Below are 17,375 nucleotides of genomic sequence, written 5' to 3'. Positions count from 1 at the left end.
GTAATCTATCAGGGTTACAAACTTAATCTTTGATTTTTATCTTTTATTCATTTTGAGAGAGAGCATGTGCAAGCACATGTGGGGCAGTGGCAGAGAGAGGGGAGAGAGAATCCCATGCAGGCTTTGCACTGCCAGTGGGAGCCTGATGCTGGGCTCGAACTCCTGAACTGTGAAATCATGACCTGAGCCAAAACCAAGAGTCAAACACTAAACGAACTGAGCCACTCAGATAGATGCCCCAAATTTAATCTCTTAAGACTTCCTAATTTTGTTCCATATTTAACAAAGTTAGTATATGAGAAAAATCACAAGTTTTTATCCATGTATTAAATAGAAAGAAAAACTAATAAGGAGAAGGAACCACTTATAATAATCACTAGAGCAAAATTAATGGCTCACTCTAAACCCGAGAGTATTTGGAAAACTATGTAGTAGCAATGTTTATGGTGTAGGGAAAACACTTCTTAATATACACTATTTCCTCATCTTTTGAGCAGTGCCAGTATTGTTAAATTTGGTCTCATAGAGTAGAAATATTTTAATTTCCTTAAAATAAACGTTTTACTGGGCGCCTGGGTGGCGCAGTCGGTTAAGCGTCCGACTTCAGCCAGGTCACGATCTCGCGGTCCGTGAGTTCGAGCCCCGCGTCAGGTTCTGGGCTGATGGCTCAGAGCCTGGAGCCTGTTTCCGATTCTGTGTCTCCCTCTCTGTCTGCCCCTCCCCCGTTCATGCTCTGTCTCTCTCTGTCCCAAAAATAAATAAACGTTGAAAAAAAAAATAAACGTTTTACTTCTGCCATGATAACGTATTAGTGGACTTTTAAGAATAATGTAACATTTTGGAGGTAGCTACAGAAATTCCTGCTTACAGTAGAAACTAAATGCTTAAAAAATGTTATTAACTTTATTTTGCTGTTCACTGAATCTCTGTGTAAACATAGAGCAATGAGCAACTATTTTCATCTCTTCCAGATTTTTGAATAGCATTTGAAACCCCGATTTTTTTTCCCATTAGAAAATAGAAAATCCAAAAGTATTCGTCAAATTTAAAAATGAATGTGTTCTAAATATCTCAGGAACTAGAATCCTAATTTCCATTCTCATTCTACATTCAGAATTTTAGAAGAAGAATTAGGAAGTGTACTTTAAGATTCCAAATTCAGGATATTTCTACACAACAGTGTTTTCTCAATCCTTAGTAATTTGTGGTTTTCTACAAAAAAAGAAAAAAGATTCAAAAAGAATAAACACTGTATCATTTTTTGAAGATGAAATTAAGTCTGACTATACTATTCAGATTTTTCAGTCATTCAGTAATAGCTTCTGGGCCATCAGCTTGTGAAAATTAACACGCACAAAATTATATTGCAGGTTATAATGTTGTTGTCAAGATTCCCGCAGGAGCAACAAACATTGATATTCTTCAGCACAGCTATTCTGGAAAACCAGAAGATGACAATTACCTTGGTAAACATTTCTAGTAAACAGCAGCCAATATGTGATTTGTGTGCAATTTCATGGAGGTCTGCGGTTGATGTGAATTCTTGAAGGCAAGAAGAGCCCCTTGAGCAAACAGGCATTTCAGTTCATACTCGGCTCAAGTCATCTGACTCCCTGAATGTTTTCCTCTTGAGTTATATGCTAGATCTTCTTTTTTAGAGTGCGCACACAAATGGGGGAGAGAGGCAGAGGGAAAGAGACCATCATGAGCGGGTGCCATGCTCGGCACAAAACCCAAAGTGGCGCTCCATCCTACAACATGAGGATCGTGACCTGTGCTGAAATCAAGAGTCAAACACTAACTTGACTGAGCCACCATAAGGCTCCCTAGATCTTACTGTTACAGACACTGAACAAAATTCTGAAAAATTTGCTTTATCCCCATAAGAGTGTGTTATATAACCAAAGGTTATATTCAGTTAAAGTTGCATGTATATTTAGAATATAAAGATTCCAAATTCAGGATATTTCTACACAACAGTGTTTTCTGTTAGATTTAGAATATAAAATCTTTTTATCTAAAATTATAGACTTCTTTGGGGTTAAATGTTCTTTAAAGAGTTTCATTGAATGTTTTAACCACGTATCAAAAGTACTTAGAGACTCGAAAAAAAAACTTCTGTTAAAGCAAGACTGAGAATTGATTTCAGACTTTTAAATGTTAATAAATATAGTCACAGTATGTTGTCCTTCAACTACTTCCAGGGTATAAACTTTGTTGTTTATTTTTGGAAATTAGCTTTTGGCTTTAAAGAATTTCGCTTAGGCCCAAAGAAAAGAATGCTTTACAAATCCTTTACCTTCTGTCTGGGAGATACCTTAATATTGACTTACCCCAACTCACCACGCTGGAATTAAGGGATGGTATAGAGCTGATACCGAAAGTATCTGTTTCACAATAATGTGAAATACTGGCCCAAGTTATCACTGCTTATAAGTAGGAATCTGAATCTATAATGAAGAGCTTATCTCAGGACTTAAACTGACATTATGAAGTAAATGCAAAGGGAACAAGTGCTTCATGGATGCAGATTTTCCTTTGGAGTTAATGAAAAAATTTTACAATTAGAGGTGGTAGTTGTATAACATTGTGAATATAATGCCATTGAATTGCTCAATTTAAAATGGTTAATTTTAGAGACGCTTGGGTGGCTCAGTTGGTTAAGTGTCCAACTTCGGCTGGGGTCATGATCTCACGGTTCATGGGTTCAAGCCCCGCATCGGGCTCTGTGCTGAGCTCTTGCTCAGAGCCTGGAGCCTGCTTAGATTCTGTGTCTCCTTCTCTCTCTGCCCCTCCTCCACTTGCACTCTGTCTCACCCTGTCTTTGAAAAAAAATAAATGTAAAAAAATATATATAAAATGGTTAATTTTATGTTCAATCGATTTCCCCTTTGTAAAACATGCAAACAAAATTTTTCAAAGAAAACCAAACCTAAATATTTTGATATTTTCCTTTTTCATTTTGTTGCATTCCTTTTCCTTTGCCAAAAATAGTACCTAGGTGCATGTACATAGATATATATGCAACCATATTGTAGATTTTTTAATATGCTGCTCTTAGGTTCCAAATGTAGATACTTGTATCTTCCTAGGAATGGACAACAGGTTCTGCCCAAGTTTAAAAACTAGAAATGTTTACCAATAAGGTATCAATATACTTTATAAGAGAGGTACTAATGGGACTGTCAAAGTCTGACTTGAGCAAATAGGTGAAATTATTAGAAGGGATTTGGAAGCATATTTATAAAATCAGCTTTGGTAACCAAAAGTAGTAAAATGTATATGTTTTTTTTCTCAGTAAATTTTATTTCCCTTAATTATAGTATGACTGACAGTTCTGTAAATGGACCTATCCACTTTGGATAAAGTACAAACTCATTAGAGGAATTTTCATTTTAGAGGATATGTCTAGAGCTTGACTGGTTTTTCATTGGACTCAGGAAAATATGAAGACAGTCATTGTAGTCATACTATGGACTATAGTCCAAATTTATTTGGCAATAATCCCTTCAAGATTGCTTTGTCCAGGGGTGTTGTATTCATTAAGAAGTCTAGCCCTTGGTAACTTGTGTGCTTTGGGTGAGGTTCTCTGGAGGGCCACACAGATGTTTTCTGGAAAGCTTACTGTTCTACTGAAAAGTATATAAGTAAAGGAAGCAAAATAGTGCTTGATTAGTACGGAGTTTTTATTAGCATAACACTTGAAATATTAGACATCCTCTTGAAAATTAAAAAAACACAGTGCTTTACAACTTACACGTTTCTACAAACATTTTCTATATTTGATCCTGATTCAAATGACTGTGAAGTAGGAATTAATATTCCTGGTGCAGTTAGGAAACTAAGCAACTGGTTTGTCCAAGATCACATAGAACCATATGAATATAAACCCATTGTTCTCAGGCCAAATTTGGTTCATCTTACTACCCTACTACTGTGGACACCAGGCCAGTTTAGATTTTAAAAATAACTAATTGTGAGTATATACTATACTACTTTATGTATATACAAATATATAGTGGATAAATATACACATACACGTATTTGATATGCTTATATTAACACCTCAATGGGAATGAGAACACGGGGCATGAACAGAAGGGGAGATAGGAGTATTCTGGAAAGCAGTCATGTACGTGTGTCAGTAGCCATAGTGCCTCTCCATGAAAAAGATCCAGACATTTATACAGAGAATAGTATGGCCATTGGATGGCCTTTTAGAATATAGACTCCTAGAATTTTATAGCTTTGTGTATTTTTTCCAAGACAAGTATAAATGGAACACTGCAGCAGTCTAGATGTTCTTTCTTGCCTCACCATCCATGATCAAAACTGATTGAGCTGATGTGTCTTCTGGGTCTATGATTTCTGTTTTCCCTCTTCCTGTATGTCCCCTCTAAAACTGCAGGACTCATGAAAGATCTTCTCAGGGTGAATTTAATATCCTAAACTGATAGGCTATAGTTTTTCCCTAAGTATGGATTAGATAACATATTACAGTAAAATAAAATTTGTTTTACAAATTAATTTACATTAATTTCAGAAAAGAACTTGAATTTTAAAGTTTAAATATTGTGCTGTTGACTGTACTGTTTTTCTATTTCATGGGTGCTATTCTTTTACAGCATTATCTGACACTCAGGGGAATTTTCTTTTAAACGGGAATTTTGTTGTAAGTATGTCAAAAAAAGAAATCAACATACAAGGAGCTATTTTTGAATACAGTGGTTCAAACAGCTCAATTGAAAGAATTAATAGTACTGATCGGCTGGAGGAAGAAATTGTTCTGCAGGTAAATTCTCAGGGGTCCTTAATAAGACTTAGTTTTAATCCTGTTAGTAAGTTGATGGTTAAGGGCTTTGCGTTTATTAAATATAATAATGATGTCTTTCAAGAATATATTTTTATGAATTAATTATATGCTCCTGTGTATTTTTGAGGTTTTGTGTGTGGGTAATTTATACAACCCTGATGTACGATATTCCTTCAATATCCCTGTGGAAGAGAAGAGCGACCTGTTTGCTTGGGATCCGCATGGACCATGGCAAGACTGTACCAAGATGTGTCAAGGTACCCTGGAATTAAGGAGGCAGAAGTGTGTGTATGCTGATATAACTTGGGATACTTTGGGGGCTGTCTGCCTCTGGAATTCCCCAACTGTCTACACACACACCCCCCATCACAAAGACACACAAAGGTTTCTTTTATCTCTGACTTTTCTCCCCACTCATTCTTACACTTAACAGCCTTTTCTATCTCTACCTTTTCAGGCATTTTCTCTTACTGCATTTTTTCATTCTTTCTCTGTCACAAGAAATTTCTCTAACTTGTACATTCATCCCCCCTTATTGATGGAGAATACATTCCAAAAGACCTCCACTAGTGCTTGAAACTGAGGATGGTATCTAACCTCTTAGGTGCTATGTTTTTTTTTTCCTATACATACATACCTATGATAAAGGTTAATCTATAAATTAGGCACAGTAAGAGATTAACACTAACTGGTAATAAAATTGAACAATTACAACAATATACATTTGACCCTTAACACAGGAATTAGGAGTACCAACACCCACGTGGCTAAAAATTGATATATAACCCTTGACTACTAATTTTAACTAATAGGTTACTCTTCACTGGAAGCCTTACTGACAACAAGCAGTTGATTAACATGTATTTTGTATGTTACATGTATTATATGCTGTAGTTTCACAGTAAAGTAAGCTGAAGGAAAGAATGTTAAAATCATAAGAGAAAATACATTTATGGTACAGTAGTGTATTTATCAAAAAAAAAAAAAAAAAAAAGTGAACGGAGCCATACAGTTCAAGCCTATATTGATCAAGGGTTACCTGTACTTAAAAGTTCTGTGAATGTTGTTGCAAACTTTATTGTACTGTACTCCCCCTCCTTGTGGTGATGTGAGGTGATAAAATGCTTTTGTGATGAGATGGAAGTGAGGTGAATGCTGTAGGCTTTGTGACAGCATTAGGCTATACTGACCTTGCCAAGGTACATTAGAAGGTGGATCATCTTCTGGACCACAGTTGACTGCAGGTGACAAAGTACAGAGAGAAAACCACAGATGAGGGGTAGTATTGTATATGGTTTCCCTCTCCTCCACTCCCCTCCATACACTCTCCTAATAACCTGTCTCCTTCCAGTGTTAGGGGTCTGACATTCTTCCGTTCCTCTGTCTTCCTTCCATGAACACAGGGAAATATATTTTGTACTGATGGCATGAATCCCTGAAAGAGGAATAGTTTGAAATGGAAAAGCCAGGGGCATTTACAGTAGGGAAAGAAAATGAAGAGTGGGGTCTTTGGGAAATCTGTAATTGTGTATACTTAATGGTGTAATACTTTAAAAATCAGTTAAGGGGCGCCTGGGTGGCGCAGTCGGTTAAGCGTCCGACTTCAGCCAGGTCACGATCTCGCGGTCCGTGAGTTCGAGCCCCGCGTCAGGCTCTGGGCTGATGGCTCAGAGCCTGGAGCCCGTTTCCGATTCTGTGTCTCCCTCTCTGTCTGCCCCTCCCCCGTTCATGCTCTGTCTCTCTCTGTCCCAAAAAATAAATAAACATTGAAAAATAAAATAAAATAAAATAAAAATCAGTTAAGTTTGAGGGACTACTTTGTTTCAAAGTAAGACCCCAGTCCTGCATTCAAGTTTTACCTTCTGGTGGATGAAAACAGCACGAGTAGATTTTCTGGGCTTACAGTAGTGAATGTAATGTGACAGGTAAGCGCAGAGAGCCACAGGAAAGGGGGAGCAGGCTGTGAGGAGATTCAGCCTGAAGGTGCAGGGAAATTTGATGCACTGGAAAGTAGTTCTCACGGGGCCTAGAGAAAAGGTTTGAGAATTTAGGGGAGCAGTGATTCAGAGGAGGGGGGTTCTTAGAACCATATGGAAATGAGCTGAAATAAGGTGGGTTGACAGAGGCAGTAGCCATAGAGGTGATGGGAATGTGAGGGACACACTAACAAACTGACCTCAAGGTACCGAGGAAATGGTGGTGTCCTCTTCAGAAAAAAATCACAGACTTGGTCCTGTGATGCTGGGATAGTGGTACTTAGAATGCTTGCATGGGAACAGATGTTTTTGTCAGGACAGCATCTCTGGAGGGAGGCTGCTGTAGATGGTGCAAGACTGACTAGGATAAACACTGGAAGGAGGAACAATAGTAACACAGGAGGAGACATTGATTTTGACAGAGGGACCCTAGATTTGCCTTACAGAAGGGAATGGAGATTTGGGAAGCAGGGAACGGCATTGCAGCACCCACTAGGCATGCTGGGCTGTGGCAGTAGATATGGGGAGCTAGGAACAAGCACAAACATCAGGTGAGTGAAGGAACCTTCTAAAATGGCGGGGGGCGGGGGGAGGGACATACCAAGTAAAGAACAGCAAGCTCCAAATGGAAGGTTCCACAAGACCTGATGAAATGGTTTGGGAGTCTGAACTGCACAGTGGTCTCTTAAATAATTTTGTGCTAGAGGGGAAAAGCTATTAGTTGATTTGCCACATAGTGTACTATGATGATATTCCCTCTTTATGTGTAACTTTTTAGTTTGTCTAAAATGAAATTCCTTCAGTCTTTTCTGTGTATGGAATGTCCTCCGTTCCCAGACTTTGTGAGAGCTATAAATTTCATCTTCATATTTTCAAGTACATTAGTTAATCTGTCAGTTTCAATTTTCCTGTACTTTTTCATCTGTTATTGTGGCCCTCTTTTCTCTTGCTCTAATTTGGTTGTGTTGCTTTTAGTCCTGATACATGGCTACCCTCTTGAACTTCTGCTTCATTATTTTTCTGGGATTCTCTTTTACTTTGTGTTGGATTCCTGGTTTTCTAAATCCCATGAATTCTTTTACTTCCCCACTGGTGGAACATATTCCTCAGGATATTCTTGAGAAACAGAGGTAGTTGTTTTTTGTTGTGGTGGTGGTGTGGTGTTATGGTGGTTTTTTTTTGTTTTTGTTTTGTTTTTGTTTCGAGACTTTTCTTACCTGAAAGTAGCATTATTCTGCTTTCACATTTGATCAGTAGTTTGGGATAAATTGTAAGTTAGATGATTGTCCTTTAGAATTTTGACAGTCATCTTTTCTGATTGCCTGTGTTTCTGTGTGACACTTTCCACTGTGGTAGTTTTGTGGCTCCTCTCTAATTCTAGTGGTATGAAATTTCAGGACAATTGGCCTTGATGTTGGTGTTTTTTTTCATCTATTTTCCTAGGTCATTAGGATGGCATTCACATTTGGAAATGGATTATTTGACTTGAGAAATTTTACTGCATAATTTCTTTGATAATTTCCTCACATTAAATTTTCTCCTCCACTTTTCTGAAATGTGTATATTTTGGACATTCAACCTCCTCGACTGATCTGAATTTACATGGTTAATGTTTTTGCTCATAACCTCTTGATTTTGTTTCATAAATGTGTCATATCTGTGTCTCTGACCATATTAATCATAGTCTTTAAATTTTCTCTCTGACCTATTTCATTTTAGTCTTTGTTTTTATTTTGGTCTCTTTTGTGTTAGTGGATTTCCTGAAATGTCTGCTGATACTTTGCTGTTGATATTTAAGGCTAAAATGCTACAAGTTCTGTGTTGGTCAGACAAGTCAAGTAAGACCTCATTATAGAGTAATGGATCACAAAATGACCCTTTCATGTGTCATTGGGGAGAAGCCCCACATGTCATTGTCAGTTGATTTTTGGGGGGCTAAAGAGCCTCTCAAGAGAGGAATCTTTTCATCTTCAAATGGTCAGCAGGGAGACTGTGGAACCATAAATTTGGCTCGATGCTGGAGGGAAATGGAAAGAAAGATTCCAGTAGGTCTGGTTCTCCTCATTCACTATGGAGACTTTTACTTAATTCCCCCTTTGTGGGCACAGTGCTTCACCAACTTCCCTAAGCTATGTCTGTGTCCTTGAGTTCACCTCTCTAGAGCTTTGCTACCCAATAGGGTAGCCACCAGCCAAATGTAGCTCACCCATTGAAATGTGGTATAAGTGTGAAATGCCAATGGATTTTGAGAACTCAGTATGAAAAAGCTGTAAAATATATTGTAGTTTTCATATTCATAAAATGATATTTTAGATACTTGAGGCTAAACATAAATTTTCATTTTGCCTATGTCTTTTTACTTTATTTAACGTGACTACTAGAAAATGTGAAATCACACACGTGGCTCACATTCTGTTTTTATTGGACAGTGCCACTCTTAACTAGAAGGGTAGGGGGTCTAACTGTTTTTTGTAAATACTTTTCAATCAGTTCTCCATTTTTTTCAGGCCTACCCCTCACACATTCACCTCTTCAGAGGAACTTAGTGTTTTCAATTCCTGGGATTTTCTCTTATTCTTTGGCATGAATGGTTAGTTTCTTTATTCATTTGTCCCCTCCATAGGCTTAAGTTTCAGCTTTCTTGGCTCTGTTAGTTGTATCCATCTACTTTTCATATTTAAAATTTGCTTTTCTTGCCTCTACTGTGTTTCTTTTTTTAATCTTTTTGTTCTTTTAGGTTAGTGCCTTTTCAAAATTCCTCATGGTTATTTCAGATGGTATTTAGGAAGGAACAAAGATAAACATGCGTGTTCATGTTTAGCTAACGGGAAGCATACAGTTGAACTTTGATGAAACAGAAACTTGATCGTGTCACTGCTGAAAGTCTTCCTGTCTCCACATTGCAGAAAGTGTAAAGTTCTGTCTACTCGGACCCATTATATCTCTTCTTAGTTTGCTTTTTCTGTGGTTATACTGCATACAACAAACCAGCAAATCCAATGGCTTTGAAAACCAAAAGTTTATTTCTTGCTCATGCTGTGTTTTAGCTGCTAATTGGCTATGACTCTTCTTAGCTTGGTATCTACATCCATGTCATTTTTAACTTAAGACCACCTTTTTAGGGCAGTTTTGGGTTTATAGAAAAATTGAGCAGAAAGTATAGAAAATTCACAAATATTCACCTCCTCCCACCCTGCAGTTCATCTATAAACATCTTGAATTAATGTGGCACATTTGTTACAATTGATGCATACTTAAAGTCCATAGTTTACATTAGGGTTCACTCTGTGTTGTGCGTATTATGGGTTCTGACAAATTTTTAATGGTGTGTAGCCACTATTACAGTATCATGAAGAATACTTTGAGTGCCCTAAAAATCCCTCCATGCCCCCTCAAACTTGGCAACCAGTGGTCTTTTTATTGTCCGTGTCTTTTCATTCATGATTCCAGGCTGAAAGATCACCCCACCTGGGGAAGGCTGTTTTAGAGACAGAGAGAAAAGGGAAAGTGAGCTGGGCAGAAACATATTATGGCTTTTAGCGCTTCTGCTTACAAGTGGAAAGGTCACAGACTTTTGCAGTTGGTTGGCATAAGCCAGTGTCCATGAACAAGGAAGTATATTCCTCCCAAAGGCAGTTGTAACATTGTAGCAAGTGGAGATGTACAATTTTCTTCTAGGGAAAAGGAAAGCGAATAATGGGAGACAGCAATGTACTAGCATCATTGCCAACCCTGACCACTCATTTCTCCACTAACAACCACTCCAGCCATCTCTAATGCATTTCTTTCTCCTCCACATGTGTCCTGCCCTCCTTAAGTCTCTTTACTAAGCAAACTTTCAGTCTTCCAGGATTCAGTTTGCTTACTCTAGAAAGTCATTCCTGACTAAAATGCTAGTCTATCCTGTTGGAATTTTTTTTTTTTTCTTTCTTAGCTAAATCCTTTAAGCTATTAGCAGAATTAAATAATCCTACAACATCTGCTTAAGAGAATTTTTCCTTTGATTTCTAATTTTCCTTTGACAATGGCCAAGGTCTTCATAGAAGAAAAATTGCCTGCGTTCGGAAGAGTGATCATATGGTGGTTTCTGATCAGAGATGTGACCACTTACCACTTCCATTGTTTGTGACTGAAAGGTGCAATACAGACTGTGAACTAAGGTAAAAAAAAAAAATGTGTAATATAATCGGTGTATGTGTAAAGTAACCAGGTTAAAATTCATAAGTGAACTAAGACGTAAAGCATCTAAAGCATCTAGTGCAGTGCCTGCTTGAATGGCCACGTATGTTAATGTCTATCCTTTGTCCCAGCTAATACAAAATTACAGGCTCGATAACTTATTGTGAAACTTGGCAAGTGAAACTTGGCAGTTTATTCATAGTATTTGATGGATACCTCAAACTTCTATCTAGGAAATGGAAACAAATTTATAAGTAAACTCTAATCTTAAAATCCGTGGTTTGAAGATCTGAAACAATAAATTTTGTAGAATGATGGTGAACTCATGAGCCAATAAACTTTTAAAGTTTGAGGATTAAAGAATTAGTAGATTGGTTCCTCAATCTTCCCAATATTTTGTCCATTAAACATTAAGAAATGTGATCCTAGATCATGGGGCAGGGGAGTTTCCACTTCTAAATTTCCTGTCTTTTGTTGGAGAGGGGCGTATTGGTCTTACCGTAAAGCTTAGAACAACCCCGTTTAGCGAGTGACCATTAAGATTCAGGGGTGGCCGAAACCTCTTGTTCAGCAAGAATGGTAATTTTTGTATATGTTGTTTAAAGACATAGTGGAAAGAACTGCTTGAAGAAATCTCATCCACTCGTGGAGTGAAGCACCAGGTAATCCTTGAGATGCTACTGGGAATTGAACTCCGTGAACTCTATGCTTCATTATACTGGTGCACCCATATTGCTGGATAGATGGCTAGACTATATATAATTGGGATAGTTTGGCTAAAACTAGCAGATTCTTACTTGCAGAAAAAAAGTTTTCTCTGCAGACCTGTCTAAAAACAGAGTACAAGAATGAGAAATGGGATATGCTTTACAAAAACCTAGTTTTCCAACTTCTAAAGGCTTTGTCTTACTGATAGAGTCAGATTCCCAGATATTCCCTATCATTTTGAGTGATTGCATAGTGAGATTCTACCTGATGAGTTAAATATATTCAGTCTTAAACCTGCCACTAAGTAATTGGGTAATCTTGACCTAGACCAGTTGTTTGCAAAGGTTTTTTTGGGAAATCATGGGGTTTCTTGGACCTACCTCCCAAACCACCACCAAAAGTCAGAATGAAGTCACCAGGTATAGTGCTGGCTCCCTATCTCCAGCTTTAACCAGACAACCTCCATTTTTATATATTTAGAGAGTTAGATTTTATTTGTGGGGAAAATGATTTTTATCAAAAGTTCAGCATTTCTACCATGTGAACACATATCCCCAGGCCTCATTTTCTCATCTATAAAAATGGAAGTTTGGGTTTATCTCAGAATTTTTCATCGAAATTAATGGTATATCAGGTATCTTCAGGTGGCTTGTTCATCAATTTTAACAATTTTAAAAAATGTATGCAAGAGTTTCTCTGAATCCATTTTTTAAAAAATTTTTTTCTAATGTTTATTTTTGAGACAGAGACAGAGCATGAATGGAGGAGGGTCAGAGAGAGAGGGAGACACGGAATCCGAAACAGGCTCCAGTCTCTGAGCTGTCAGCACAGAGCCCGATGCGGACTCAAACTCACAGACTATGAAATCATGACCTGAGTTGAAATCAGATGCCTAACCGACTGAGCCACCCAGGCTCCCCTGAATCCATTTTTTTTTAAACTGCATTAATTAGCATCCCTAAGTAAAATAACTTCCTTTTTTCTAGGTGGCACATTATTGGCAAAAGTGAATGCTCATCCCATTGTGGTCAAGGATATAGGTCCTTAGATGTTCACTGCATGAAGTATTCCATTCATAAAGGACAGACTGTTCCAGTAGATGACCACTACTGTGGTGACCAACTTAAACCTCCCACACGAGAACCCTGCCATGGTGATTGTGTCTTAACAAGATGGCATTATTCAGAATGGTCCCAGGTACAAATAACCAGTATTACTTAAGAAAAGTTGCCTCTCTTTTCTTATTAAAAATTTGTTATTTAATTATTATTTAATTATTTAATTATTAAAGTATATTTTTGTTAAAATCTTCATTCTTCCCATAGGTCACACTGTTTTCGTTTTTTTTGTCAGTGTTCTAGGAGTTGTGGAGGAGGGGAAAGGTCTCGAGAATCTTACTGTATAAATAACTTTGGCCACCGTCTTGCTAACAGAGAATGCCAAGAGCTTCCCCACGTGACGACAGAGAATTGCAATGAATTTTCCTGCCCCAGTTGGGCTACTAGTGAGTGGAGTGAGGTAACATTAAAAAGATGAGGCTAAGAACTGTTACAATTTTCTACAGGAAAGCTTTGTGCTCGAAGGCTTTAAAGAACTCAAAAGTAATTTGTTCTTGCTCTATAAATGTATTATCAAGGCAATAACAAATTAATGGTTCTTAAATTATTTAAATCATATACTATCTGGCAACGGTAACATTAGTGTTGAATATCTAACTATTTTCATAAGAAAGTCCCAGTGTTGGCAGTGCTCTGAGATATTTACATAACCTAAAGTTTAGTACCTTTTTCTAGAACAAATGGACAGCTGCAGTGGGATTGAAGTGGCTGATGTTACTTGCTGAATATCTCTGGAGCAGTGAAGGGAAACTGTCCTTAGAATGGTCTTTCAAGTACATATCAATGTGTGAATTGATCTTTTTTTTTTTTTAGGTATTTGTGTTAACTAATATTGAAAATAATCACCTGTATTTCAGTGTCATGTTACATGTGGAAAAGGAACAAAACAGCGGCAGGTATGGTGTCAGCTGAATGAAGACCACTTGAGTGATGGTCTCTGCAATCCAAGAACCAAACCTGAGTCTCTAAGACCGTGCGAGCTTCACGCGTGTGCTTCCTGGCAAGTTGGACCGTGGGGTTCTGTGAGTATATAAGAAGGATTTTCCTGGTTAAATTCATCTTTATAGAATAGCAGAACAATTATGGTGTCTTTACTCTTTCAATGGATGCAGCTAAATTTGGGTTGGCTTCTTGGAAAAATACCCTTAAAATGTGAACTGTTATCTAAACAATTTTTTTTAGTGCCAATTTCGCTGTGATAAATAGTTCGGCTTTGCTTTTGATTTCACTTGTTCACTAAAATGCTGCAAATTTATTCTTCAGCTTTGTTTAAATTCTAAATATTTTCATTGTCTGTGTCTTAAATTATCTTTACTGCATTTAGATAGAGTTAAGTTTTGTTGTTCAGAAGTTTTGCCAAACAGACAGCTAGGAATTTGCAGGATGAGCAGTGGTCAGGCGGGATGAAGATGGGCAGCCCATTAACCCATGCAGGTTGTCACCGTGGATAGGAAACCTTGTCTCCTCTTCATTCAACTTGATGATCATCTTTCATTATCTCTTTGAAGATAATTTAGTGTATCAAAAGCCATATATACATACACCAGGTAGATTTTGAAAATTATTTAGTTCTCTTAAATTGTATGAACTCTGCCTCCAACATATCAAGACTCTATTGAAATTTTTACAAAGCTTTTATTTATTTTTTTTTTGGTTTGTTTATTTTGAGAGAGAACATCCCACCTCACGACCACAAGATTATGATCTGAGCCAAAATGAGGATTTGGATGCTTAAGCAACTAAGCCACCCAGGCACTACTTTACATAACTTAAGAATTTTTTTTTTTTAAGTTTATTTTGAGAGAGAGCACAAGTTGGGGAGGAAGAGGGAGAGAAGGAGGGAGAGAGAATCCCAAGCAGGCTCTGCACTGTCAGCTCAGAGTCTGATGCAAGGCTCGAACTCATTAACCAGGAGGTTATGACCTGAGCCGAAATCAGGAGTCATAAGTTTAACCAACTAAGCCCTCCCTACATAACTTTTTAAAGATAGAACAGTTGTCCATTTTAACTTCAATATTTTATTATCTATATTAAATGGAATGATATGTATGGATTACATTTGCTGATTTTGTGTGGAATCTGGTGTAAAGCACTAATAAGATCTGGAAGTATATTAAGAAAACGTATACAACTTTTGAACAATGGCGTTTGATAAGTGCTTCTATCCTTTCAGTGCACAGCCACATGTGGACGAGGGTATCAGATGCGTGCTGTTAAATGTGTCAATGAGCTACTCAGCGCAGTCTTAGATGACAGAGCGTGCCACGGAGCTAGTCGCCCAAGTGATAGGCAGGTAAAGGACACCTCTTCGCGGATAGTAAACAAAAAGTCTTGTTACAGGAGGATTCCTGTATTTAACTTATTTCATACATATTTTTTTCCTACTTCTATCCCTTGAAAACATGTTTGTGTACCTGTGTGTTGGAGAATTTATCTTTTTTGGTGTTGCCAGTTTTGTAGCTTTTTTTACACTTGATCTGCCACTGAATCACTCATTTGTTAGGTATTTTCCTTTGAAATGCACACGGATAGTGTCTATTGTGCATATGAAGTTCTAAAGTGTTTTGTACTACTTGAAAATAGTGTCCTATGTTCATTCAGGATATTTCAGCTTAGTGCTAGTTTTGCTTCTTTCCTTTCAACCATCAGACAGGATGATCCAAACTTTATAATTCAGATTTATACTACCCACTGGGAGCCCTTGACAGTACTTTGTACTTCTGAAAAATAAAAACTTTTGCATCACTAACTTGTAATTCAGCTCTTTTTAAATTAGACGTGCAGAAGAAGAAATGAAGTATAGAATTTGACATAAATTAGAGTGATGAACTTACTGATCTTTTGAGATGCTTTTTTCTTTTGAACAGGACTGTTCGGTTATGCCTTGCCCAGTTATTCCTAAAATTGGGGCCACTTCATTGCCAGCTATTCCCATGGGAAAGATAGCTCAGTGGCGACATGGTTCCTGGACCCCAGTAAGTGAAATCCTTTAAGAAGTACAGTGTTTGTCTAAAAGCCTCCATAATACATCAAAATGGTTCCTTTAGGTTAGCCAAATGAATGTTATGCATTCATTCTCAGGTAGTTTGATGAGTGGCGTGGGGTTCTGAAATGATGTAATGGCTAAATCCTGCTATATCTTTTGGGAGTGCTGTGTCTCTGGGCAAGAAATGGAAGTTTTCTGGGTTTTTTTTCTAATCCACAAAAGGGGAATGATAATATTTATATGAAGCAGGTGTGAAATTAGGCTTTTTATCAGCCTTCATTTAAGCTATCCACATTTTCATGTTTTTCTAGACTGAAAACGTTAATGTCTTTGGAGTATATGGTTTGCTTTAATCTTACTTAGAAGCTATATTTGTAAGCTTCACGTATTCTCTGAATAATTTGTAGGATCATTTAGACTCTGTTAGGTGTTTAAAGTTACTTAAAGTAAGCTGACTTTTAAATTTTTATTTTTGGGAGAGAGACAGAATATGAGTGGGGGAGGGGCAGAGAGAGAGGGCAACACAGAATCTGAATCTGGCTCCAGGCTCCGAGCTGTCAGCAAGAGCCCCATGTGGGGCTCGAACCCACAGACTGAGATCATGACCTGAGCCAAAGTTGGATGCTTGACTGACTGAGCCACCCATGCACCCCTAAAATAAGCTGTCTTATGAAATGTTTTCTGTATCTTTTTTAGCAAATAATAATCAGCATCCCAAGAAGTAGTATCTTGTTCTCACTGCAGATATCTTGTTGGTAAAATTTATGATCTGAACTGATCAGGGGGATTCATTGCTCTGACTCTACTTGACTCGGTTTACAATTTTTTTCCAAGAAACATCATGTGTTAGACATTGGAGCAAAAGCTACTTGGGAGGGCTACCATGTAACCTGTTGGTATAATCCTTTTATTTTTTTAAGTGCTCTGTGTCTTGTGGACGAGGTAATCAAGCCCGCTATGTAAGCTGTCGTGATGCTTATGATGGAATAGCAGATGAATCCTATTGTGCCCATTTACCCCGACCTGCTGAAATATCTGTCTGTTTTAACCCTTGTGGAGAGTGGCAAACTGGGAATTGGTCACCTGTAAGTATTTTTAGGAGAAAAAAAATTAATATTTAGTATGATATAATTTACTACGTTACAAATGTTGGCTAAATTTGTGATCAGTGTTCAGCTTCCTGTGGCCATGGAAAAACAACTCGACAAGTTTTATGCATCAACTACCATCAGCCAATTAATGAGAATTACTGTGACCCTGCAATTCGCCCTTTGATCGAACAAGAATGTAACCTGGCAGCCTGCCCACCCATGTACAGTCACTTTCCAAGTTCCTCTGAGCAGCCAAGCCATTTTCCAGGCAGGAATTTTCCATTAACTCACAAACCAGAAGATAATCAAAATCAGAGGGTCCATCTGTCAATCAGCGGAAATCAATGGAGAACAGGACCGTGGGGATCAGTAAGCCGTCTCTATTGAGTTATATTAATTCTGTAATTTTGTTATAGCCTTTTAACAGATAGGTATGTAATGACATCAAATACTTTTAATGCTAAATTTATCTGAAGATCAATAGTTTAAATCATAAAAGGATTA

The 17,375-nt window shown here is 37.6% G+C and overlaps 1 protein-coding gene across 4 annotated transcripts in view; it reads left to right on the top strand.

The window, feature by feature from the left end:
* Nucleotides 1-17,375, top strand: part of ADAMTS20 (ADAM metallopeptidase with thrombospondin type 1 motif 20) — a 177,836-nt gene that overhangs the window by 87,290 nt on the left and 73,171 nt on the right. For all 4 annotated transcript variants that reach the window (XM_045061659.1, XM_023256963.2, XM_023256961.2 and 1 more), the window contains exons 16-26: nt 1,371-1,466; nt 4,626-4,792; nt 4,941-5,070; nt 10,823-10,949; nt 12,663-12,873; nt 13,030-13,194; nt 13,652-13,816; nt 14,968-15,087; nt 15,662-15,769; nt 16,701-16,865; nt 16,950-17,240. In XM_045061659.1, the coding sequence (XP_044917594.1) occupies nt 1,371-1,466; nt 4,626-4,792; nt 4,941-5,070; nt 10,823-10,949; nt 12,663-12,873; nt 13,030-13,194; nt 13,652-13,816; nt 14,968-15,087; nt 15,662-15,769; nt 16,701-16,865; nt 16,950-17,240 (1,745 nt within the window). The remainder of the gene's footprint in view (nt 1-1,370; nt 1,467-4,625; nt 4,793-4,940; nt 5,071-10,822; nt 10,950-12,662; nt 12,874-13,029; nt 13,195-13,651; nt 13,817-14,967; nt 15,088-15,661; nt 15,770-16,700; nt 16,866-16,949; nt 17,241-17,375) is intronic.

Source organism: Felis catus, chromosome B4, assembly GCF_018350175.1.
Source record: "Felis catus isolate Fca126 chromosome B4, F.catus_Fca126_mat1.0, whole genome shotgun sequence".
NCBI classification, from domain to species: domain Eukaryota; kingdom Metazoa; phylum Chordata; class Mammalia; order Carnivora; family Felidae; genus Felis; species Felis catus.
This window is presented reverse-complemented; position numbering and strand designations above follow the sequence as displayed.